The 23680-nt window shown below is 47.3% G+C and overlaps 1 protein-coding gene across 4 annotated transcripts in view; it reads right to left on the reverse strand.

Annotated features, from left to right (window-relative positions):
* Nucleotides 1-20437, reverse strand: part of LOC135821344 (uncharacterized) — a 44500-nt gene extending 24063 nt beyond the window's left edge. For 2 of the 4 annotated variants that reach the window (XM_065334411.1, XM_065334408.1), the window contains exons 1-9: nucleotides 20009-20437; nucleotides 14250-14389; nucleotides 6641-6708; nucleotides 4406-4664; nucleotides 3913-4106; nucleotides 3005-3131; nucleotides 1945-2499; nucleotides 1383-1659; nucleotides 865-899 (exon numbers count right to left, since the gene is read on the reverse strand). In XM_065334411.1, coding sequence (XP_065190483.1) covers nucleotides 865-899; nucleotides 1383-1659; nucleotides 1945-2499; nucleotides 3005-3131; nucleotides 3913-4106; nucleotides 4406-4664; nucleotides 6641-6708; nucleotides 14250-14361 — 1627 coding nt within the window. In that variant the 5' untranslated portion in view covers nucleotides 14362-14389; nucleotides 20009-20437. Of the gene's footprint in view, nucleotides 1-864; nucleotides 900-1382; nucleotides 1660-1944; nucleotides 2500-3004; nucleotides 3132-3912; nucleotides 4107-4405; nucleotides 4665-6640; nucleotides 6709-14249; nucleotides 14713-14751; nucleotides 15452-20008 lie in introns of those variants that run through there. The other 2 variants (XM_065334409.1, XM_065334410.1) reach the window with 2 other exon arrangements.
* Between the last annotated feature and the right edge of the window lie 3243 nt (nucleotides 20438-23680).

A 23680-nucleotide genomic window follows, 5' to 3' on the forward strand; every position in this document is an offset into this window, starting at 1 on the left:
GCTTCGGCGACACTTGGGGAATAGTGTGTTGCTCCCTACGTGGGAGCTCGCACCTTTCCTGCCGTCACGTGAGAATTCAAGTCAGCAGGAAAAGCGCGAGCTCCCACGTAGGGAGCAACACACAAATCCCAAAAAGGGAACATGTTGATAAATGCAGATGCCTTTTTGTAATCTTATTGTGATGTATGTTTCAACTGATGATCGTCACAAGAGAGCAAACTACTTATTTCTCAAGTCCGTGCACCCTTGCAGTATCTTACGCACCCATGCCCAGCTCTTGGTGTCTAATCATTGGTGAGTGTGCGAACCTCGACGTTACAGCTGAAAACAGCCCCCGGCCTACTGCATCCGCAGACACAAGGGCTAGACAAACGGAAAGCTTCCAAGCTCTCCAGTATACAGTCGTTCTGCATACCCAAGGGCAGTGCTGTTGTCTGATCGTCGCGTTGTGTTTGAAACTCAGAGTTTCAAGTACCGTAAGTCAACAAATATTCAGCGCATGTTCATTTTCAGCTATTTTCGGCCTGGTCATGTTTGGCCGAAAATTTGTTGCAGCCGAAATTTTGCTTTGCAAGGTTCAGTGCGACAGTGTATACAGGCAGCAGCGGTACAGGCCGAAAATTTGACGCGTCCGAAATGGATTTTAGCCCTGGGAGGCCGAAATTTGAATGGGCCGAAAATTTGCAGATTTTCAGTAGAACCTAAATCTTCATATTATTATTCTTGTTGCAACAAGGGTCAGATGAAGAACTTCCCGTTTGGATTTTGCGAAGTAAAACAAAGTCAAAAAAATGTCAGCTGCCATAGCAGCAGATCCATCATGAAATGCTAGGTTGGTTACATTGGTGTGCGCAGTGTACTTACTGTGGCATTGAAACTCCGTTCCCTGCACACACTGGCTGCGACCGGGGGAAACAATCAGAACAGAATGATAACAAAATGCCATAAGCCACTGAATAGTCAACACGGGAAGTACATACACATTGTGAATGGACCCATTGCGCAATGACGTAAGAGTTGTACCATAACCACCCTTCACAGCTACCTGGACATGGTCGTCTGGGGTGTTGAACAGTGCATTGCTGATCCCAGCGTACTCACATAACACCACACACAGCCACCTGGGCATGGACGTCCGGGGTGTTGAAAACAGTGCATTCCTGATCCCAGCGTACTCACAAGCATTACTCATACATTCCACATTTGGCAATGCGCAATGGGTCGATTGGATTTTTCATTCAACTCATGGCCCATGACCAATTGACAGCATTCAGCAGCAGAGCGGGTTCTGCACCAAAGCGTGAGTTCACAGACTGGCATGCGCGGGGTACATCACAGACTGGCATGCGCGGGGTACATCACAGAGCCTTTAAAAAACTTACCACCAGTGTGTGGCATTGACACGCTTGGCAGCCCATGCTGCGTACTCCCGACCGTCCTCACTGTCCACGCACGGACACCGGGTCTTCAGGATGCACCTGCCGTTGTGCAGCACACGATTGTCGCTACGGCAACGGCAGCCAATCGTGCATTGGTCATCAGTGCTGGATGAATCCAGCTGTGTGTTACCTGCTGAGCTGGTGGTAGTGGCAGAGAGCTGAGAGCAAGTCCTCGGTCGTGCGCATATGTCCACTTCCATGTTGTTCTGGCAACGGACTCCTACAGGCATGCAGGCACATAGACAGACAGACGGACATACGGACAAACAAATAGATAGATGGATAGACGGATGGACAAACGAATGGACGGATGAACGGACACACATTGTCCTTTCAATTATGATGAAAGGACTTCTTAGGTCTCCCTTAGGTCTCCTCCTTTGGTCTCCTCCTTTGGTCCTCTAAGCTGAGGAGACCTGATAAGGTAGAGAGAAATAGCTGCCCTTAGATTTTTTTAAAGTACTTCTTTGTATGCGAACATTTTCCTTTTATGCTAGCAACTCACCACAGCTCTCATAGAGTGACCAGTCTACGGTATGTCCATGCAGCGTGCACACACGTCCAAAGTCCTTCATGACACGGCACAGCTCCACGTGATGGATGCTCGCTGTTGAGTCTGGCTCCGCTCCGTCAAAAAACATTGCACACGACGTGTTCTGACACTGGTGTAGCACAGCAAGGCTCTCCGACGACGCCAGGCAGCCCGCGGATATATTTCCGAGGCGCTGCCGGCAGAACTCGTCGGCCCGTCGCATATCGGCCGATGGCAGACCCTTAGCACTGCACGTGGAGTAGCAGAGAAGCGGTTCCGGAATGCGACGGCCCGCACCCATCATGCACAGTCCGCACGTGTGCAAGTCGCCAGCGGCAGCCGCCTGCACAGTGTCCGACGCGTTGCTCTGCTTGACCGAGACCGAGTGCGGGAATCGCACGGCGATGGTGATGTTCAGCCAGTCCAGGTAGACGCGCACGGTTCGACGGAACGCAGCCACCACACCGTAATTGCCCGGGATCGGTAGAAAGCGCTTTGCCGAGCCTCGTCGATGTCGAGTAGTAGATGCTGGGGGGGGATACGACACAGCAAAGGGTTTGCAAATGAAGCGTTTTGATGTAACACACAACATAGACAAAGTGTCTGAAGTCCTTGCTGCACATAGTGCTGAATACCTTAACAAGGGCAGAGCGTACTACACCAGGCAGAACAACAGAGACCAAAAATCTTTCTCGTCCAATGAGTGTTTTGGAACACGAAACTCGGAGTAACGAGAAAGCCTTTTGGTCTCTGTTGTTCTGCCTTGTGTAACACACAACATATCCATTTTCAGTATGTTTCGGATAACAGCAAGAAAAGGATTCATTTCACGTGCAGCTTGTACCCAAATCCATAGTTTCCCACCGTTTGTAAAGTGGTGCTAATGACATCTTGTATGTGAACATTTTGCCTGAAGGTGCTTAGATGTATTGATTAGACTGAGATCAAGATCTAAATTCCTCAAATTTGGCGCTTGTCGCGTTTTACATCTAACCTCTACAAATGAACATTGTTGTGAACCTGACAAACTCACATCCAATCTTCAACACCGTAATGTCGCCGGGCTCCATCCACAGCTGCACAACTTCGAAATTGGCCACCGGTGGAGATTGGAGAGGAGAGGAGAGTGCCGCTGGACCGGACATTAGCAGAATATCAATCTACAGAAGGAGGAAATGGACACACAAGAAAAAGAGATGATGTCAAGAAATGGGATTCCGCATTTTTGGAGTATAAGGCGCACTGGAGTATAAGCCGCGCCCACATTTTTTGGCACGAAGTACAGACATCCACCCCAGTCATCACCGTCAATTTGAACATTATAGTGTGAGCTGTATCGACTTTTTGGGGGTGAATTTCTGGTGCTTAAAGTGCGGCTTACACTCCGGAAAATACGGTACCTACGACTTGGACACAGTGATTGAAGGAATCGACCCGGGGGGGGGGGGGGGGGAGAGCTCTTGTTAGGCAATCTATCCAGTGCTTTCTTGCATTTCATCCTCTTCGCACAGAAACTTATCTTTATCAGCTACCAGGATTCAGTATCTAGTACAGTCGGTGGAGTGCAAAGAACTATACACAACACATCAATTCTGCCTTCTGAGAAAAAGGGTCACTTTCGTGAGGTTCAAAGTATGCAGGCCAATGGCCACTAAGCCTGACGATTGTGTCGCTATTCGTCAGTTTTTGCTATACAGTCAGACCTCACTTAACCACACACATCCGTTTTCCGCAAAATATCCGGATAGACGAGGGAAGCGGATAATCGAACACACATACTGTATGTATGCATGACATGTGCTGTAAATCGGTAACCAACGATTTTAATCTGGATTGAGAGGAATCCGGATAAAACAGGAGTGGGTAAGCAAGGTCTGACTGTACCAGAATTCACAAGGTTGATTGTACACACATGTGCTTGACACACCAGCACATTTGTACCTTTTTGAAACAGCCGTTGGATCGGTTCTGCGTGCACGGCACCATCTCTCCGATCAGCTGGTAGCGAGGCGGCGTCTGAAAGCAATCCCGGGCCAGCGTGTGCACACACGTGGATGGCAAGCGATAGCGGCGACGATGGAACGTGTGAAACATGCCTTTCTCGCCGTCCAGGTTGCAGTCTTGAGGACGTCCACCTAAAATGTAGAACACAATACAGCATAAATCAAGACAATCTTGCTAAGTATCTTGCAGTTAGAGTACTCTGGAGGGCAGGGGTATTCGATTTGTCATTTTAAAGATGTGATCTTCGCGGAAAGGACTTCATAATTATTCTTAGATTTCGGTTACAGAGTGATCAGGCACTAGACCCAATCTGTTGTGGTGTGCAGGGTGGATAATTATATTCAATCTCCAATGTTGTCTATGGAGAAGGGCTGGCCAGTTTCTAACATTTCGTTAACATGTCAGTCATCACAGCATGCCTGTCGCTGACCTTTAGCAAGGTGCACTGGCTGGGGTGGATCCTCTTCCTCGTCCTCTCTCGTCAACGGCGGCATCGCTGTGCTATCGTTGCGTGCTGGCATGCGGCGCGACGGCATGTCCGGGCTCGAGCTTCCCAGCAGGGATTCCTGGCAGAGCTGCGAGGCGGAGATGTCACGGTACTCTATGGGCCCCAGCTGTGTTGTGGGCTTGACAGGGATAATGATAGCACCGGGTGATGGACAGCAGTCACGACTGCGAATGAACTGACCCTGGGGAGATTCCAAGCATGCACACACATACACACACATACACATACAAACATACATACACACATACAAAACATACATACAATACATACATTGCCACACACACAACACAAACATACATACATGAAGTACATGGACACACACACACACACACACACATACATACACACACACACACACACACACACACACACACACACACACACACACACACACACACACACATACACACATGCATACACACCTTTTGACCTTTTGACGGCCATCGCCGGAGGCGATTATAGCGATGCTGCAGCAGAGATGCTACAGCAGAAGCCATAGCCACTTGTACTGGGATTGCACCATTCAACAGCTTGTATTGCTGAAGAATTGACCACCACTATTCAGCCTGGTCTACATCGCACAGCTCTTTGAAGTGTTTTTTTTTGGCCAGTGAATCCCTACGTAGCAATTTGTGATCTTCATTTTCAACTCTCCGAGCGCCCCAACCAGTGCCATCACCAGGCAACCTGATTAAAGCCTGATTGCAACAACTTCTTGAGCTGAGGAATAGATACTCAATGGCAGTAGATAGCATGGTATTTATAGGGGGGGGGGGGGGAGAGCATAGGTGATAAGTAACACGATGCAAGTGTAGATGATGTAAGTGTGGGAATAAGGTGTGAATGGAAGTGTGAGTGTAAGCGCTAACTCAATGCTGGTGGGATACTGAGTATGTCACACTGATGATAGCCTGAGGTTTCACTGGTGATTGACTGGTGATTGGCTGAGGATTGGCTGAGGATTGCACTGAGTATGAAACTGAGAGTTGCAAGAAAACTAGCCTTACTCCACCATTCTGCTATGTACTAAGCTTTGCCTTCAAGGCATGCAAGCACTCTGTGCCCACTGGTTGCATCTTTACGAGGAAAAGTTCACAGTTCGCGTGAGACTCAGCCAGAGGCCGGTTTTTCCACATCCGTCGGACTGAACTCCACGATCCTCAAGGATCAAGGCATAGATGCAGCTCGTAAAAAGCAGTATGTGTGTGTGTGTGTGGGGGGGGGGGGGGTAGATCAGACCCACTACCTAAGTGGTCAAAGACCGAAAACCCCATTCGTGAGAGATACAACCATAAAAAGGAATATCATATTGCCACCACAATTGTCTCCTGGTTGGGAATGAAACATGGGATATGTACAATTGTGATAACCGTGAGGCCAAATCACATCTCAAACAAGTTGTTTGGCAACCGGGGAATCACAACAGCCTTCCAACACTTCACTTCAGCAATTTCAAAGATGTTTGGGTGGGGACACCGATGAAGAAGTTATCACCAACTGCGTTTCAGGAACCTGTTTGCTGACAAGCACACTTGTTAAAACCATGTGAAAACATTGCCCTGAGGACACAACTGGCATGGTGTATGTTTGTGTTACATACTTTCGGCAGTCTTTGTGAGGGGGAACCCAGACACAGCTGAGGGCTATGAGCAACAGCTCCAGGCATTCCACAATGTTCCCTTGTCAAGTATTTGCTGACAGGCAATACCATTAAAACAGGCACCGACAAGGGAGGTTTTGGTCAGGGGGTTGTTATTACCGTGCTTTTTAATGAAATCCAATCGACAGAGTCACATTTGCGCCCTGTTGCAGTGAGAATATCAGTGTTTATAGGTCTAGGACTGCACAGGCCCGGCATGTACTCAACTCACTAACGTGACTTGATTGGATTTCATTGAGCAGCACTTGATGCAATACCAGGCCTAAATCCATCACTACTGGCCATTGATGCAAGCTGGCAACGACGCATTTAAAAAAAGACAACGCCAGGGTGGACGTTTGCCTGAACAGCATGGCTGTACAAGCACATGGATGCTTAGCTTACTGGATGAAAATAGATCTAAAACAGGGAGGGATCCAATAGTGATGGGTTTGTGTAGCAGCTGCTACTGCACTAAGCAATCAATCAGCGGCAATTGCTTCTGACAAGGTACTCACATTTTCCTGCGCTTTCACGCACAGAAAGGGCAGAGGAGTGCTTGGCTGGACATTCTGGTGGTCGTCATCTGAGACAAGTTGAGTGAGGTACACATGCAGCCACATGCACACACACATACATGTACACAAACACACACGCCCACACACACACGCACGCACACACACACACACACACACACACACACACACACACACACACAAGCACAAGCACAGCGGGGAGCAGAGTAGTAAATATACGGCCACAACGCCACCCAACAAGGACGGCAGCACTTCAGCAATAATTACTCACATGCCCGCAGGAAATTATCCAAGCCCTTCTATTGCTAAAACGTGCACACTGCCCATTTCCCCTTACTTAACAGTTATGTAGTACTGGTGGGCTTCAAATCAATGTCCATGTACTTCTAAAGGACCTGGAGAGCAATGATTATTAACACAAATTGTTGAGGTGTGGGCTAATCATCCACTTGATACTTCACGCAAGTAGGGAGATAATTAACACACTTCAGGCACTAAGCCCAGACTCAGAGTTTGTCCCTGACACCGTACACCCTGGCTTCACGGAGTTGTAATTAACACACTTCCTGCTCTGAACTCAGAGCTTGTGATGGTATGGGTCCTGACACCCCCCCCCCCCCCCCCCCACCTTCATAACCTGAGCCATAATTGCCAAGCTCCACGTACTAAGCTTAGTGCTTATCCGGGCCGTTGCCCATGACATACGTGTACTGACTGCTCTCTTACCCTCACAGACTTGTTATTGCTCGCACACTTACTTGTATGTTATGTTACCTTTATTTTACTTGACCATAGGTACAGGCATTGCTGCCTTCTTACTGTGGATCCTGAATGATGCCACAGCTCCTAGGCTATGAAGAACAATTGTATCCTATGGTGTGAGATAGTGGCGAAGTGTGAGCAGACAAGGGCTTCAGCCTGGACAAACCTGAGCTCATCTTTAAAGTGTGTGTGATTTAAACATCTTTAATAGTGCCCTTGCTACTTATCATCTTGTCTCTGCATCCATATTGATATCAGAGTTGTTTCACTAGCCTAGTAAACTCTGCTAGAAGACCAGATCACGAATGGTTGGTTTTCCTAGCTCCGTACGGACTGGCCCGGTTAGTCAGGCCATGACCGGACCTACTCTTTGGCCACCAGCGCGCGTTTATTCTGTTTACTGCTGAGGAGGAAGAGGTCACGTGTATACCCTCCATGCAGCACATCAGCACGTCGTCCCTACATCCCCTATGTTTTGTCCTTTTCCTCGTTTCTTTTTGTTCTCCACCTGTATTCCAGTAGGGCTGTGTCAATAGTAGGGGTGAAACAATTATACCGAGTACTCGAGTACTCGCTCGGTTTTTTCAAAAATAATCGTACTCGGAATAAATCAGAGTACTCGTTCATACATGGTACATGCATTTACTACAGAAATCTGCAGTTTCAGGGCAGCAGTCGGCAGATGGTGATGTGCAGGCTGTGTGGTGAACATTTGTTCACGAGTAGAGAGAGCCCAAATGACCCACCAACCAACATACCCGAGAAAAATGACTGCTACTCGGTTCAATCAGGGTTGTAACTGTTATCATGTTATTTTGATGCCCTTGGTGTGCAATTTTTAGGAGATGAAAAATACTCGAATACTCGAATATTCGATCGGAGAAAATCAGAGTACTCGAACTCGGGATCTCAGTGCCAACTTTCACCCCTAGTCAATAGTAAAAAAATAAATAAAATAAAAATGTTATATACACAAGTGTGGTAGGGTAGGTTGTGGCCGGACTAGGGGTGAAACAATTGTACCGAATATTCGAAAACTCGTTTCGATTTTTCAAATATAACCGTACTCGGAATAAATCAGAGTACTCGCTCATACATGGTACATGCATTTGCCACAGAAGTCTGCATTTCAGAGCAGCAGTCAGCAGATATTGATGTGCAGACTGTGTGGTCAACACTTGTACATGAGTAGAGAGAGCCCAAATGACCCATCAACCAATACACCCGAGAAAAGGACTGCCAATCGGTTCAATCAGGGTTGTATCATGTGATTTTTAAGGCCGTTGGTGTGCGATTTTTAGGATATCAAGAATACTCGAATACTCGAATATTCGATCGGAGAAAATCAGAGTACTCGAACTCGGGTTGCAGTGCCAACTTTCACCCGGCCTAGGTCGGACCAATCAAAAACCGCTTCCGCCGGTCCGGCTGCAAGATCAGTAGGCATCTTGCCTCATCCGCCAAACAACTCGATGTATGCAGGCAGTCAGGCCTTGGTCTGATGGCTGCCTAGGCTGGGTAGGGGATCTGCATGCGTCTAGAGTGTAATTTTTCAATACCAAAGATCCTGACTTGAACAAACGGCGAGGAGATAACAATATTAGTATCGCTATCAACAGAACAAGTTGAACACACATTGACAACATTTTTATATGAAGTAGCCACATGTCCATTCAACTTGTTCTCTTGATTGAGATACTAAGATACTGGCTTGATGCTGATTTGCACCAACTGGTCTCGAATTGCTGCCAGCTTCGAAAACTAATTACTTAGCCACGGACAAGGTGTCTCTTTCCCGTCCATTGCATCTTGCAAAGCCCCTCTCCTTCACCGGCTGTTGATTACCACACCTACAGCTACATGTAAACTCATCCATAGCATCCAGACTCGGAAGGAGGCCAACTCTAGTGAAGTGCTGGGGCCAGTCCATCATGATTGAACACCGTGTATCTGAACCACTAATTGCATCAGTGGTGGTTCACCGTCTGATACTACTACTAGCTGGCAAGTAGAAGAGGGGAGGCCAATGGTATGAGATTTGCCACACACATAATAATGGAAGCTATGTATAATCTTCGCACCGTTTGGTTTTTCGGGCAAGTCCACTTAAGCTGTACATGCCATGATACTAGCCCGAGGCCCTGGATAAAAAAATCATGAACCGTGTAAGGTCATACTCATAATAAATTATGTTTGTTGTTTTTTTATTTATTTTTTACTAAAAGTGCACGAAATTCCAGCAAAGCTGCAGGATAATGAAGCTGCCGAACTACAAGTTCTTGTTGATCTTCCAGTGATACCTTGCATAGTGAACAGGGTACACTGGCGAAGTGCATGCAAATCAGGTTTCCCCACACTTGAACTAACTAAGTGGAGTGCCTAGTGACATAAGATTATGATAATGCTAATGGATCAGACTGTTTATCACTGTTTTCAAACTGGTCCTAGACAAGACAATAATGGCCGGTGCTTGTGGAAAAATGTGCTGCGCTTGCGTAGTTGTTCTTTACAGCAATACATTCTAATACTATTGAGATACCTTTTGTTGGCTCTTCCGCCTGGATTTCATTGGCAGATGCGTTAAGCCCATGGATCCTTCCACGAGTGGCATGTGAACTGTGACTATTATTTTTCTTATACTAATGGATCAGGTAGCCTCGGATGAATTGAATACCAAGCACAGGCAGGTAAACAATAAAGCTACAAAGGAGAAATATCCGGACAGGCGAGGGAACCAGATAATCAAACATACATACTGTATGTATGCATGGCATATGCTGTAAATCGGTGACCAGCTATTTTCTTCCCGATGGCGAGGAATCCGGATAAAAGAGGACCGGATATGTGAGGTCTGACTGAAATGCAACTCCAAGGCTCGTACAACAATACTTCCTAGTCAAGGCTCTATATATGTACATGTACACTCTAAGCCAAATGACTGCCATAGCCTTGTGCAAGGGAGCCTTGTGCAGGGGAGCCTTGTACAGGGGAGCCTTGTGCAGGGGAGCCTTGTGCAGGGGAGCCTTGTGCAGGGAAGCCTTGTGCAGGGGAGCCTTGTGCAGGGGAGCCTTGTACAGGAGAGCCTTGTGCAGGGAAGCCTTGTGCAGAGGAGCCTTGTGCAGGGGAGCCTTGTGCAGGGGAGCCTTGTGCAGAGGAGCCTTGTGCAGAGGAGCCTTGTGCAGGGTTCTCAACAAGATAGCATAATTTGTTTTAAGCGGCATAATTTTATATTATCTCTCTCGCTGCTGCTGAGCGCGTCGAATCATGACAGCTTGTTTATGAGTGTACATAGCTTCTTCTATTGCCAATGACAATTGAATGCCCGTACAACCAATATGGTTCTGGGTGATGCATGCACACCTATACAACTTTGCTAACATTTTACGAAAGGTCAGGAGGTTCGTTTTTGCTGAACGTGGCCCATTTTAGAATGATGATGCTATGCGCATACTTCAGTAGTCTCTTGGAAGTTGAGCATGGCATAAGATGAGCTGTTTTGTTTCGTTTTCACAGTTTTCACACACTCCACTAGCTTGTGACAAGATTGCACTTCCGACTGATGAACCGTAACGAAGATATAGGAAGCAAAAAGCCCGACGACGATGACAAACAGAGAAAGGAGAAGACTGGATATGTAACTGCAAGGGGCTCATTTTGGAGTCTGCGCAGGGGAGGCAGAGCTAACAACGCCGATCTAAGGCGTTGATGCTAGTGCTATAGTGCGTTTCAAAGTCCAAACCTCTGGTTTCAAAAGCCGCTAGGCCAGCACCTGTACCACATAAAATATGTGATCGCTTTGTGTATAAAATTCCGAAATTGGGCGTCTGTTATTCAATCACTTTGAAATTTATATGAGAGAAATTGCGGGAGCTGCCTGAGCGATATCCTGAAGACATTGCTCAAAAAGCTCAAACCAAATTTGAATTTGAAACTCGGATGTTGAGCCATAAATAGAATTAATGTAATGTAATGTAATTAGTGACTCTTAACTCGTATCCTTATGTCCTTTTCCTTTCTAGTTTCTACACAAATTTGAATTATTCAAAAATCTAGAGGTCTATACTTTTGAAACGTACTACAAACAGGGAGTCTTGGTGCATGTTCTAGGTGGTACAGCACACATACACAGACACAGTGCATGATGGCCACACAAAGAGACTCGGAGTGATGTACATGTACATGTAACAAGGTGCTGTGGCAATCTCCTGACGAATAATCCCGGATGATACCCTGGAGCAGTTTCTCTAAGTGTGCCGCAATGCAAGTCAGTCTGGAAATCAATCAAGCTCACACAAACACTGAACAGGCATGGAAGGCACACCCACCACACGGACAAGACATATTTTCAGTAGCAAGCCTGTTCAATCTTGCTAGTGAGCTGTGTTTGATATCTGATATTCTGTCATTCGGAGTATCGACTGAGACATCATGTACTTGACCAGACCAGAACCAGTACCGGCATGGACCCATGCTGATCGATGTGTGCGTGCGCGCGCACGTGTGTGTGTGTGTGTGTGTGTGTGTGAGTGTGTGTGTGTGTGAGTGTGTGTGTGTGTGTGTGTGTGTGTGTGTGTGTGTGTGTGAGTGTGTGTGTGTGTGTGTGTGTGTTGTGTGTGTATCTCTGAACTTAATGATTTCCCTAAATGCCCTACACTCATCTTCAAAATTATAGGTCACAAGTCCTCTAACGAGAGGTAGTTTTGTGTACATGCTTTTCATTTTCTTATTTCCCGTCTTTGGTCTCGCCCTCTCCTCAATTCAATTGGCTGCCTTGACATGCTACGAGGTGCAGAAATAAATAAAATAAATAAATGAAATAAAATAAATAGTCGCCATGGAAACCCAAAAATGATACCGGTTCGGTGAAGTTTACCGGACTGCCGCTACACCCTGTCAACATTCTGGCTTCTAGCCATGCTCACACTTGATAGCATGCAAATTTCACTGCGTAACACGAGATAACAAGGAGCATGCGTGCACAACACATTATCATTGATGTGGTCCACTACCGCCCGTTGGCACGATAAAAGTGGTTCGCGTCAGAAAACTAAGTTACTTGCAAGCTGCAATTTCCTTTTCAAAGGGACACATCATGACCTGTCTTTCGCCAGAACAGCGGGTAATCGTATACGCTACAGGGCGACATTCCTTTCTTTGAGAACAGGACCTTCTATGGTAGTACAAGCATGTCGATGATGAACATGCCATCCACCCACACACACCCACACACACACACTGACTGACCATTGCTAAGGGTACTGTGTCTTGTTGAGCAATGTTCGCAATGATGTGACCAGGTCGGATTCCTCCAGTGCGCAGGTGGCAAAAATGTATGCCAACCGGTGGCTTTGCCGGGTGATACCCCCTCTCTAAAAGTGTGTTCTGACGTGACAAGAGGTCCTTGGGGGGTTCCCCAGCTCCCTCAAGTAAAAATATCAAAATGCTTCAATCATTGCGCCGATTGAATTTCAGCATTCCTGGCACTGTGGTTATCAACTCTTCTTGTTCTGAAACGCACGGACGACTCCACTCTACGATAACTGAGTTGTGAAAGACAGCTGCAACCCTATCTGCCAGTATTCTGTTTCAACTGCGTCGACTGTGCCTACGGAATCAGCTGCAAACGATAAGGGTACGCGATGACAGGTGTCCAATGGTCTCTCTGAACTTCACACAGAATTGTCGAACACAAACCACTGGATCTATTCTCTCCGTTCTAATTCCGTTGGCCTAACAGGAATGACAGCATACCGTATGTCTAATTTTAGGGGCAACTTTTTTTGCATTTTCTGAATCTGGACCAATTCGCGATGAAATATTTTAGCGATCCAATTTTCAGAGTCTAAAGATATGGATGATTACTACTGTACTGTACATGCAAAATTTCGATCAGCGCGGTAAAACTTTAGCGAAACCACACCTTTCGCTAAAATCCCTAAAAATTGGCCGTTTTGCAGGACTGTGTCGACCCGATGTAACTGCTAGGAATGTCAACACGGACCAATTTGGGCCTGGGAATGCCGTCAGACAAGAGGAACAATTCTCAGACACAGAGAGGAAGAGAGAGGGGGCCGTCAACAACAATGATGCCGATCGTGCCCCTACTCCAAGAGATCAAGCGTGTGCCACGGAAGAGGGTTCTGTCACGCACCAGCTCCTATGCAAGTGAAATTCCTAGTTGAGTTTCGGGACGTGCTCAACAGAAATTAGTATCATAGGCAGGACACGGAGGACATTAGTCGCCGACATCAAAGGCTACATGATAATCTGACAAATGTCCCTTACAATGGCCTTGGTCTTCTAAAGGTACTTTCTCCTCACACTCTTCAATCTACAAGTGTGCACTTGCGGACCGTAATTCAATTTAGCAGTGTGATTTAGCAAATACCAGATGCACACATGAAGCATGTGTGCATTCCCAATATCTACTACAAGCGGAGATGAAAACTGGTCTGCGAGCAGCAGCGGAAGTAGTTTTTGCTTGGTCCGGCCATTCTGTACTTTAGCAATGCTCATTTTTACGTAGGATATGATGTCCATCAAGGATCCTACATGACATTGAAACATGCTGGGATTTGGTGAAGTTGGTCCAGCCGTGACTCAAACAGCCGGGCCGTGTGTGTGTGTGTGTGTGTGTGTGTGTGTGTGTGTGTGCATGCGTGTATGCACGCATACATGTACATGTGTTTTGGTGTATGTACATGTATGCAATCACGGCCCATGTCGTTGTGAGCAAGTATCTCATCTATCATCGAATACAACAATCTTGTTCTAAGCTGGGAAACAAAAAAAGGAGATTTATGAGCGAAACAAAATCAAGAGAACTCACTGTCCTGGTGACGACGATCCCGACCCGCTGTGACATCATGGAGCGATGCCATGATCACCATGGTGATATGAACCGCTGTGAGCAGTCGCCCCCGGCAACTCAAGCCTTCCATTGGACAAGCTTATCCACCAGCGATCTCTCTATAGAGAGAAACACGACATAACAACAGCACAGAAAAGAACATCATCAATTTCAAGTTTTCAACATCAAAATAATAATATTAAATTTGTTGAGCTGCTACACGAAATGAAAACTGCAGTAAATACCAAGGGCTTGTGTAGCAAGATCAAGTGCAGGACTTAAATCCAGGCATGAGTTTACAGTGTTCTCCCGGACCAAACTGCATTGATTTGATGAATCTGGGCACATTTCACAAGCTACAGTTGAGGAAGAGGGGCATCGGATTCGTCATGTGTTGAATCAGCGGTTTTCGCAGCCCTAGTCGAACGGTCGCAGTTCAGCATTGACGCGACAACGTGAACTAACAGTGACTTTTCCCCACCTGTTCTGTCGCTCATCCTTGCTGATGGCCCAACATCCAACGCTGCCACCTCTGCTGCTCCTGCCGCTGTTTCTCGCCACACTCAGGCATTGCACCGGAACACAGTCACCACACTACTCCCAGAAGATGATTGACTGAGCATGATTTGGCAGCCATTTCAGGATGGACGAGCTTCATACTCTTATGCCAGGGTCCACAAAACGGTTCAGTAATTGTCCCTGCATGTTGGGGCCTGACAGCAAGTTAGTCCAGCGGGAGCATTGCCAGCATCTACTGATCTAGCCATCAGCTGCTCAAGAATTGGCACACTTGGGACTTGAGGATCGTGCCATTCACGTGGCAGACTAGCTCGGCCCACATACTTATCCCATGATACTGGATTTGTCTACGGTCACCGTGTCAGTGTGCAACACACGCTCATTACGTGCTGGGTAAATGCACACGTTCTGCATTATCACCGCACTTGTCCGAGTCAAGAGCAAGGGACGCACGCACAAACACCATGATCGGTAAGCAGCTCCATCTCATCACAGGATACTCTGGAACTACAACCACTCGCAGAGCGCAGCAATAGTGCATCCGGCGATGCTAGCGAAGGATTGCTGTAGATCGGATTGGGATATCGAGGAATGATCGCAGCTGGGCTCCCACGCGTGAAAGTGTTTCTAGATAATGGGGTCAACATTTCATGCAACTGAAGTGCCGAACAATAGAGCAAACCACCTCTCCAACTTGATACTCAGTCTTCCCGCAGTCTTGAAATCCGAACTCTGTTTACCCGTTGTCATTTTGCGAGCGCGTCGCGCTGCGAACACTACCAACACGGAAAGACCTCTACAGCTGACCCGAGAATATTTCCACAGCACACTGGCTGCGCTAAAATATATTCCACGTGGGCATGTATTTACTAGTTTCACCACAAGCTCGTCCGCCTTGTAGTGAAGCACAGGTTTAGAAAAGTGTTAACAACTCATAACTCGTAACAACAGCAAGGAAGTAACCATTTTAGTTCCGAATGGGACGGGAGCTTCGAAGTTGCGCTGGCGTCGGCGTGGGCTTGGGTTGGGATTGGGATCGGGTCGTAGATCTACTTTCCACGCATCAATTTTGGCGTTTATGTGCAGGTCTTCTTTGTGCAAACCGTGACTTCCGAGGAACGATGAACTTTGACCTTTGCCGGCTTGGGCTTTCTACTACTACATTGTAGCATCTTGACGTCGTTTATCTTTGCCAACATCATGCATGTACTTTGGATCTGCAATCTGTAGTAGTATCTGCATTGCAGCAAGCTGCCGAGAAAAGCTGGAATTATTTCACGCACACAGATCGACCGGTATACCCGCTATGATACTGGCAAACTATACAGCGTTGCGTGCCCAAGTAGATCCGCTATGTAGACTACGGTGTATGCATGAACTAACTAATACTTGTGTGTCCACCATTGAGGACTAATTACGAGAAAGTCAGCTTGATAGCCGTAGTCGAGTGTGGAATTCTGTCAAGTACATACATAAGGATACATGTGCATACTGCATGTTCATTGGCCAATGGAACACGGTGCGGTATGCGAGAACGATTGGTTTTTTTATCTACTTCAATTATCATTGGCAGTCAATACCCGACTCCGGGGCGCCCTCTGTTTTCGCGCTGTAATCACGTTACCCCATTGTGGTCACTGATAGTAGCATTGTTCTTTTCTCGAGTTGATCTAGACTTTAGAGTTTCCACCTGACCAGAGTCGAGTCGAGACCCTTGTGAGTTGCGGGTGCGTCGCACACGCCCGAATCAAGTCCTCTCTTTGTTTCCCCGCGCGGGTCCGCTGTCTGAAACACTGACCCTGACGGGCCGCGGAGGGAGAGAAAGCAACGCGTCTTCAAAAGCGACGAACCCGAGGCCCGGAAAACTCAACGAGAACAATGGAGGAGATGTCGGCAGGGCAATCACAGCTGAGCCCCTTCAACGGAGGATCACATACTCCGCAGACTCACACTACCACGGGCACATACCGTGTCCCGTGGGATGACACAAAGGCAACGGCCATGACTGAAAAGATAAACTAGACTAGACGATAGATGGCCCAGGTCAGCCCGTAGGTGGCGAGGCCCACTTGAAAAGCAAACCCTTTGTTGGGACGTTCTCCAGTGCATCTCCTTATCACCTCGCTGGTCACATGCATTTCACCTACTGGCAGTGCTGCACTGGCCCATGGCGTGCTAGCCTTGGACTGGTCATTGCCACGTGCCTTTCCGCTTGAGTGTGATGCTGGCGCAAAGAAAAGACACGAGCTTCGGGTGATGGCCGGAAGAGTAGAGATGCCATTTGAAACGCTTCTGCCTGACAATTAGGATAATGAGGATTCAGTGGGTCACGTTCAGCAATGGACTTGCATGAAAATATACATAATTATTGTAGCCAATAGTAATACTACTCTTGCCAACTATACTTATGTACAATGTACATCAAGAGTTACATGTACATGTACATGTACATGTACATGTACATGTATGTGCTAGCCCATGGCGGGTAATGCTAGTAACATCGACAGAATCTCGAAAAGCAGTAAAATTGGCAGAACCATACAAACCTTATGGGAGGCAGCTTCTTGAATCCTGCTCCATTTCTTTACACACGTACCAAACATGCATGAAACATACAAGAATAAGTACCGAATTTTGCCAATTTTTCTGCAGGTATGCTCCGCCAAGAGCTGCTGTATGCCGGCATGTACCGGCACATGTGGTTTCAGAATTTCGGACACAATTTCGCGCTCATTATAAACGGCATATATTTGCCTGCACAAGTCGCTTCACTAGCATATAAATCAATGATCATTTTCACTGTTAGGAGATCCCCCCCGATAGGCTATGCCTTTGGGAAATCCTTTAAAAATAATATCAAACGTACATGTACACCCGGCATGTAGTAGAAAGTCCACAAAGGAGGAAAGCGTTCTCTCCACAGATTGAGTTCTTGCCGTAAGTAGCCCTTGGCGAGGAATGCGAAAAATCGGCCGAATTTCACACTTTTCTGGTATGCTTCATGCCTGTTTGGTACATGTATGTGGATAAGGAAATGGAGCCGGATTCAAGAAGCTGCCTGCCATACGGCTTGTATGGTTCTGCCAATTTCAAAGCCTTTCGAGCAGGAGTTGACAATTTCCGAGCATTATCCAGCAAGGGTTATTTCAGAGTGCATGTACAGGCATTCAGATGGAATGTGAGAGGGAACCGCCAAGCGACCTCCTACATGTACATGTATCTGTAATGCGACCTTCCACCTCTGATTTCGGTTAACCTTATTCTCTCTGTCTCCGTCTCTCTGTATTTCTCTTTCTTTCTTTCTTTCTTTCTTCCTCTCTCTCCCTCCCCCTCTCTCTCTCTCTCTCTCTCTCTCTCTCTCTCTCTCTCTCTCTCTCTCTCTCTCTCTCTCTCTCTCTCTCTCTCTCTCTCTCTCTCTCTCTCTCTCTCTCTCTCTCTCTCTCTCTCTCTCTCTATCTATCTCTCTCTCTCTCTTTCTCTCTCTCTCTCTCTCTCTCTCCCTATTCCCTCTTTTCTATCGCATGAAATCGCAAGCTTCCAGTTGGTTTGGTCGTAAATAATTAATTCTTCACGAGGCAAAGAGGCCTACATCCGTCTGCAGTGAAGCCTGCATCGTCCTCAACCAGAGCATTGCAGGGGCTAGGCATGAGGCAACATCCGGGATACTTGCGGGATCGGGACAAAGCTTTTGACTACTAGTACTAGTAGTAGTATCAAACCAGTGAGCGCTGACACGGCATTCCAAAACATTGCGCTCACCACAGTACTCGTGGATGAGTCGCGGAATTCGCAAATGATCCTTAAAAGGGAAAACGCTCTGCAGCACAGAGTCTTGTCACACACTGGACAAGACAATCCCGATGATCCTGATCACACTACAATATGGCTACGCATAGGATTTTGCGTGCCAGATATACCCCTAAAGTCACGACCAATATTCACTAGGAATCTAGAAACACGCAAAGCATTTATAATGTACATGTAACATCGTTACAAGCCATATGTGCAGGGTATGTTCTGTGCCCTTGTCAGGCATTTTTAGAACTATTTTTAGAAGTTCGCATCATCGCTGTACTGTAGTACCGCTACCAGTGCCGACTATCGATATCCGCAGTAGCGTCAGTCTAGTCCGAAACTCAGTCTTGATCGACTGGAACAAAAGGCAAAGTGCATTCTGACGAGGTTACACTTCTTCGTGCTCGTGCTCTGGGCTAGAGACCATATTGCACTCCAATTTAATACTGCAGTTCGTAAGCAAAACCTGGCATTCAGTCTTCAGAGCGAGACCCTATGAAACCTTTGAGTGAGCAACCAATGCTTTTCTTGGCCTGACGCTAGTCGCAGATAGAAAAGAGTCAGCTGTGCCAGACGAGGCCAGGGTAAAACGCCGAAGCAGAGCCAAGAGGCAATCTTGTCGGACCGTAGGGCGAGCGCCGCAGTAGACAGCGCAGCACTCGAGGAGGCCACCATCAATGCGTGTATAATGTCCCGTGGCACTCTGTGCAGTCGTAGATCTTACACACGTACATGTATACAACATGTCAGCGTGAGTACAAACTATAGTCTAGTATAGAGTAGATCTACAGGTGAGATCTGCAGGGTTTCACGGAGAGAAGGCCCTCAACACCACTCAGCTAAACTATGTTCGAAAAGACGAGTGCCCATCGCCACTGACTTCGTAGGACACACAAGACGCTAGCGTAGAGTCAGGGCTAGGCGATATCTTGAGCACGGGCACTCGGAGACGAAAGTCAGTCCTCGATGCAACTCATCCACCAATATCCACTATGTGAACTGCGGCTGCAAGTACCACGGTTATCCTGGAGATATGGTAACACAGAAGGAGGCGAACTAGAAGTCTCGCAGGCCTCGTCAAGTAGCTTATCCAATTATCCCTGCCTTTGTCCGTACAAAACTGTGAGTGGTTGTGACATGGTTTGCTCTCGAGACAGACCCTTTCACAGATAGGGTTTTCAATCAATGCTCACTAAAACAAGAGGACACCACCTGAAGCTTCAAGGAATGCACCTTCCGTCCTTTGCTGCTGTCTACAAGGCGAGGTTGGTGGTGTACGATTGAGCGAGACGGCCGCTGCGTGCAACTGTGCGGTCGGTGGGTGGACAGTTCCGAATCCTAATTTTCAAATCAAGCTAACGGTAAATACCGGCGCTCACTCAGAAAAAAGAAGTTTTTCTCGACACGCCGCATTCAAGACTTACCCTGCTTTGCAGCACTGCCTCTGATCAATACGAAACCGTGGATGCACATGCAGCGTGGCGGCTGGTCACCACCCGCAGATATGGCCGTTTAGGCGGTATGCTACGCTGACCTCTTGACCCCGCGGAAGCTGTACAGCAGTGGCACTGTTTCTGTCCTGTCAGCGGCTGCCGTCCACTGCACCGTGAACACGGTGATTTCTCGCTCTTGCCACACTCTGAAATACTGCGTTGTCCTAAATTTTCTCGCTCTCAGCCCACACTACAAACACCTTCACTCTATGCCTGCTGCTACTGTTGCTCTCTTCCCATCGCGGTTCCTCTCGATGCGCCAGCCAGCGCAATATACGTTTGGCAATGCGAATCGCGGACTGGTTACGTCCGGACGTGCGAAGCTTTCTTTTATGCCAAGTCAATGCCCCGGGGGGCATAGACTGGGCCCGTGAAGACATTTGAGCCCGGAGTACGCCTTGCTGAACAACGACACTACCCGCTTCCGAGGTCCATAGATGATTGCACCCTGAATAAAAAGATCTTCGCAGTGGCGACTGACGACAGTAGTGACAGCAGGCCGCCTGAATGCGCTCGTAGATCTACGTTGTGCGAGATCCCAAACGAAAAACGCCGTGGATGCGAAAGGCTGGTTGGAATGCACCTCGGTGATACGTAATCGAAGCAAACCTCGGTGTTTTGATTATGCTGGACCGTCGCTACATAAGCCCGTAGTACTGAACTCAGGTGCCAATGTCGGAATTTCATTGCAGGCGCTCTTGGCCTGTTCATTGCCAGGACAGGCGAGAGGGAGCGGGAGATGGAGCGAATGTGTGTACTCTATAGATCTATCCTCTCCGGTCGAAGCAAATTGTGCAATTTGCCTAGATTGCCTGCAGCAGCTCGGACCAGACATGACAAAAACATTCGAAGCTTCTCCTCGGGCGTGAAGCGCGAAGGAGCAGCACTTTGCCACGCAGATTTGGAGCGCCCAAGTGCGCCATGACGTTGGTTTCTTTGCTGCGATCTGGCACTGGAGTCAGCACCCGGCAGCGATTGGTTGTTTAGCTTGAAGGTGAACTAGCACTCTAATGCTCTTCAGGCTCGCAGTGGCGTCCAGTGCGCGTCGCTCAAGTAACAGTTACTTCCATGAATCCATGGCATGGCATAGCACTACTGGCACTAGCACTCGCAGTGTAGAACGAAGATCATCTGATGCTGGGCCCACACAAATGAACTGTGGACTATCAACATGGAATTCCTGATTTCTAAGATGTCACAACTAAATAATTAAAATCTTGAGAAAAGCATTCTCCTGTGATATGGCAATGCAGACCGACAGGCAGTGAGTTAGAGAGTGGTGCGTGTGTATGTGTGTATGTGTGTGTGTGTGTGTGTGTGTGTGTGTGTGTGTGTGTGCGCGCGCGCGAGAGAGAGAGAGAGAGAGAGAGAGAGAGAGAGAGAGAGAGAGAGAGAGAGAGAGAGAGAGAGAGAGATTGTGAGAGAGAGAGAGAGAGAGAGAGAGAGAGAGAGAGAGAGAGAGAGAGAGAGAGAGAGAGAGAGAGAGAGAGAGAGAGATTGTGAGAGAGAGAGAGATTGTGAGAGAGAGAGAGAGAGAGAGAGATTGTATGAGAGAGAGAGAGAGATTGTGTGAGAGAGAGATTGTGTGTGTGTGTGTGTGTGTGTGAGAGAGAGAGAGAGAGAGAGAGAGAGAGAGAGAGAGAGAGAGAGAGAGAGAGAGAGAGAGAGAGAGAGAGAGAGAGAGAGAGAGAGAGATTGTGTGTGTGTGTGTGTGTGTGAGAGAGAGAGAGAGAGAGAGAGAGAGAGAGAGAGAGAGATGTGTGTGTGTGTGTGTGTGAGTGAGAGAGAGAGAGAGAGAGAGAGAGAGAGAGAGAGAGAGAGAGAGAGAAGGAGAGAGAGAGAAATATCCAGAGAGGAAGGCGAGACACCTCAGGATCACACTGAAGCAAAACCCAAATGGAGATTTTCAAAAAAACTGGTTCGAGTCCTGTTGGTGGCAGGTAGCTTTAAAAACGTTTGGAACATGCAACATCATGCTGAATTGTCATAACTCATTATGTGCTGTAATTAAGCTGCTCAACTTTGTTCCATAGCACACTCCCCAGTGTTGTGTACAGTAAAACCTGACGTAAGCGACCTCTGGGTTTAGCGACCACTTGCTCTTAACGACCGTTTTTCCATGCACGGACAGTTCTACATAGACACTGTGGGACCTGGTTCTAAAGACCACCCGCCGTTAACGACCGCTTTTGCTTGCACCTTGGGGTGGTCGCTTAAACCAGGTTTTACTGCATGCCGGTAATACATGTACATGTACGAGAATGGACAAAAAGGGAGAGTCTCTTCTTACGCTAAGCCTTCACCTGGCCAGTGGAGCACCGTCCAACATTGCAATAACACTGCTAGCGATCCAGGTTTCCTCTACTGGAGTACTTTGGTTACTGCGTGTTCCATTGCTGAGTGTTAAAGTGCTCCGTATGGATGTGCATGTACATGTATGGCCTTCAGGAAAACAAAAATATTGTGCTCTTGATATTGTGTAGGGCCTCCAGGCTGTTGTTCCAAACACTCACTCACCTACTGGTATGGTCCCTTTGATGCGAAAAGCTCCTTCAATAGTGGATCACCAAAGTATTGTACAAGACCCATCATCGGGGCGAAAGAATAAAGTTGCAACAAGTTTCACTATTTTCACCCCGAAGATCGGCCATGCCAGAACATTTTGATCATTCAGTATCGAGGGAGTTTTTTCGCGGCAAAGAGACCCTGATGCGAGTGAAAGTTCAGAACGTCAGCCTAGACATGTTGACTCTTCCTTTCTTTTCACTTTGCTGACTCGTACAGCTCTATCTTTTGTTTGTTGGTGCGTGTTTTTGGCCGTGATCACGAGACCTCAGGTCGGCAGAGCCATCAATGCCCCACCATCACTGCTGCGTCTCGGTGCAGCCCCTGCTCAGCAGTTGTCACGTTTGTCCTAGTCTCAGCACCATTGTCTTTCTTTATTATTTACGAGCTGGGAATGTGAACAAAGTAAAAAATAAAAATAAAAACAGAAAAAAGACAATATCAAGAGCCTAGTTTATTTTTCCCAGCCAAGACACTAGACATCATTGAATCAGTCGTCAGAGTAGGGAATGTGTTGTGTGGCTGAAAAGGCGTTTGTAAATCCTTCTACAACTACAACTCACTTGCTAACATGCGTCTTTTGAGAAGGAATCGAATGGTTGTGTTGTTTGATTGCTTTAGAAAAAGGATTCACCAAAGGAAAGCGGACATGGGACAGTTTACATAAACAACATAAACGTGGTGGGACAAAAAACCACTGTAACAGGGACGGCCATCATTTTCAGTACTCCTAGAACGGCCAACCGGTGTCATTTGACACCTGCATACTTTTCCATGTCTATGACCAATATTATAGTTCCCTTTTCAGTGTAGGCTATCACTAGTGGCCTTTAGGATGTAGACAACATATTACGCTTTGCCCAGACAATAATAATTATTGTTAGCTATAAGCAACCTCACCTCACCTCCCACCGCTTAGTAGCTGCATCTGCGCCTTGATCCAAGAAGGTGGTGGCGTTTCTGCGGATGCGGAAAACTGGGCCTTTGGCCGAGTCTCACGCGAACCGTGAATTATTTTTATTAATTTTCTTTATAAGC

This window comes from Sycon ciliatum, chromosome 7 (genome assembly GCF_964019385.1).
Source record: "Sycon ciliatum chromosome 7, ocSycCili1.1, whole genome shotgun sequence".
Classification (NCBI taxonomy): domain Eukaryota; kingdom Metazoa; phylum Porifera; class Calcarea; order Leucosolenida; family Sycettidae; genus Sycon; species Sycon ciliatum.